The 3,261-nt window shown below is 52.7% G+C and overlaps 1 protein-coding gene across 1 annotated transcript in view; it reads right to left on the minus strand.

Annotated features, from left to right (window-relative positions):
• The window catches only part of LOC125716745 (activated CDC42 kinase 1-like), a 14,026-nt gene extending 11,744 nt beyond the window's left edge, over window positions 1-2,282 (minus strand). The window contains 1 exon segment of the mRNA XM_048989394.1: window positions 2,136-2,282. Coding sequence (XP_048845351.1) covers window positions 2,136-2,198 — 63 coding nt within the window. The 5' untranslated portion in view covers window positions 2,199-2,282.
• Window positions 2,283-3,261: the final 979 nt, after the last annotated feature.

The following is a 3,261-nucleotide window of genomic DNA, read 5'->3' on the forward strand; positions in this document are numbered from 1 at the left end:
TTGGGAGGCCATCCTCAGCCCCCAAGGTCTCAGTCAGAGCGGCTGTGAGGCTTCAGAATTCGGGAATCGGGGGGGGGGGGCCACGACCTCTACTCTTGCATGTTAGCCCCCGACTGCCTGAGGTCAGAGGTCACTTCCTTTGGTTAACAGCTCTGAGCGCACACACACACACACACACACACACACACACACACACACAGATGGACAGACATATGTGAACACATTCAAAGCAGAAAAATGCAAATAAGTTTTACATCCTGTGTAAAATCTTTCACCCACAGAGAGGACGGACATTGACCCTGCCAGTCCAGGGAAGATCAGCTGGTCAGGCTCATTATGGGATGTCTCCTTCATCACATTTCATGCGGCCTCAACACCCTGCCATCCTCCCCCCCCCCCCCCCCCCCCATTCCTAGCGATCTGCAGACAGGTCACAAGACAAATCGCACTGGGAAAGAGCACCACAGGACACACCCTGCCTGCCCGTCACACCTGCCATCGTCATGGCAACCTACATACCTGTTCCTAGTAGGTGAGGGCATGTTTACAAAACACAAGGAGCCAGCACTGTTTATTGCCACACAGATACCCATCCATCCATCCAGCCATCCATCCATCCATCCAACCATCCATCCATCCACTTACACTGCTTAGGGCTGTGGAGACGCAGATTTTCAGACAATCAGGACAGACCAAGCTCTCAGAATTCCATAAAAAGCAAAAAAGGAATGGTTGCCATGAAGGAAAATGGGGGGGGGGGGTGCAGACGGAAATCAGACTTTGTGTTCAGTGGGTGTCACTTGTGACACAGGGGTGGGGGAATGTGCTTCTGGGAAGTGAGCCGTGACGAGCACCAAAATCACACCCCTCCCAACTCCACGAGGCTCGCGTTCGCGAAAGTGACAGGTCACGTCTGTTCACCAGAACACAAAGACTAACCCTAACTGTAATAGTCTGGCCCAGTGGTTCTCAAGCCTTTTTCCCACTGGAACCCATTGTCGCCGAGTCGCGACCCTATTTCAAGTATAGGTTTAAATTAACGCTATGATCACCCGCGCAGTGCAGTCTGTAATTTATGCCAATCAAAGCCCATCGCACAAATCTGATTGGATGCGGCAGCGAATTTTAAATTAAGCACCTGTGATTTGGCTTCTTGGATTGGATGAGTTCACTAGTTTCACGCTAAGCAGCTGCAGACCCAAGACCTGTTTATATAGGTTAATTCGTGGACCGGGGCTGGGAAATCTGATCGTGGATCAGTATAGGAGCTTGCTGGTTTTAAAATGCGTACAGCTCTGCCTCGCGACCCTTTGAGAACTTGCTGCGACTCAAATTTGGGTCACGACCCATGGGTTGAGAATCGCTGGGCTATTCTGACAGGAACTGGGAATAGCAGACTTTGACATTCACACGCAGCGAAATGCAAATAAGTTTTATATCCTGTGTAAAATCTTCGACCCAGGCGAATCATTTAAGGTCCAGATTGATCAAACCTTCAGATCACTTTAGATCCCATCGCGAGTCATGAATTTTATATCCGGAAGATCATTAAAAAGTGGAAGTAATAACTACAGGTATCAAGCTCTGGTGTCATTGGTCAAAATGAGGCATATTAACAAACACAAGGAGCCAAACGTTAATGACACACAGAAATCAATCCATCCATCAATCCATCAATCCATCCATCCATCAATCCATCCATCAATCCACTTTTGCTGCTTGTGGTACTTACAGTTGCAGAGACACATTTGCAGAGACAGATTTTCTTACCATCAAAACAGACTAGACTCAAAATTCCAGAAAAAGCGAACAGGAATGGTCTCCTAACTGAGGTCCATGGTCACCGGGCACCTTGTTCAGCTCGGACACACAATATCACGTGCAACACACAGCCAGAGGAGCCTTAAGCGGAGGTGGGCAGACGCTGAGGCACAGTCCGCGACGATGAAGTGCAGGTGTGGGAGGTAAGAGAGGAAACGAGGCGAGTGGAAAAACAAGGACGCGTCAGTGATGGACGGGGGTAGGGATACACGACGAGCAGGAGCAGATCATTCGGGGAACGCGGTGAACACGCGGCAGAAAGGCTCTGTTCATGCGCGGGAGAGAGGAAAGGAGGGAGGCAGAGGAGGACTTACTCTGTAGGTGTGTAGGTGCAGGAGGAAGGGCAGGGATCTCCGGAGCCTGTCTAAACAACGCATCCTGAAGCAACACGACAGCGCTAGGAAGGAGGTGGCAAGGGCTCTTGGGACATGTGGTGGGGGGCAGGAGCACTGGGGGAGGGAGGGGGGGGGCACACCTCCCCCCTACCACACAGGGTCAGCAGAATGCTCCCCCCCCCAGATGAGCCACGGCCGGAATGATCACCTTCTCCCCACGAGCCGGAGTAAAACGCTGAACTCCGAAAAACGGTGCAAAATAAAATAGGAATAGAAGGCAGGTTTCCCTGGGAAGTTCTCAGCCGTGAAAGCGGAAGGTGTCCAGGCGAGAGTCTGCAGATAACGGTACTGCGGACACACGGCAGGCTGCTCCCCCCCCCCGGGGATAGAAACAAGAGATCCGTCTTGTCGCTTCTCTGCGCAGCTCGGCGGTCCGGCGACGGGCACGATGGCGGGTGGCTCTCCGGGCTGGCGATCTCCCTCTCCCCGCTCCTCTCTCACTCCAGCGCACTTATGTGGCCGAGCCTGCATGTGTGAGCCCCCCCCTGCTCTGGGTGGATTTTGCAAGCCCTGCGTTTCTGGAAGGAGGAGCCCCCCCCCCTCCCCCAAATCACCCCTCCCTCTGCCACTGGCCAGGGACAGAGACGCTGTGGTATTCCGCCGGACGGCCATCTGATCAACAGCCAAGGGGTCAGATTTAACTACAGGATGGAGAGTTCATTTCCTGTGTGCGCCCCTCGGGATCTTAACAAGTTCAGGCTGCCCCCCCCCCGCCCGCTACGCACTCCCACACAACAGCCAATCTTCTGTATTCACTTTTCACTCGAGTTCCTGCCTCAACCCCTCGAAAAATGTTATCACTGCGAAATGTAAACAAAGCCTAACTCCACTGAGACTTTTTTGGGTTGTTCCTCCTGCCCCCCAGACCACTCATATGAAGTGGCCTCTTCACTTTTTTGTCAAGTTTAATTAACCCCCTCACGCTCATTCCGGCAGGCTGATCTCAGGCGGATGCTTGGCATTCCCAAAGGGGCCATTTCTCAGAGACGCAGAGGCGTGACAGAGACCGGCCTTGCCAAAGCGGCAGGCCGTTAATTAAAACTCC

This window comes from Brienomyrus brachyistius, chromosome 21 (assembly GCF_023856365.1).
Source record: "Brienomyrus brachyistius isolate T26 chromosome 21, BBRACH_0.4, whole genome shotgun sequence".
In the NCBI taxonomy this organism is placed as follows: domain Eukaryota; kingdom Metazoa; phylum Chordata; class Actinopteri; order Osteoglossiformes; family Mormyridae; genus Brienomyrus; species Brienomyrus brachyistius.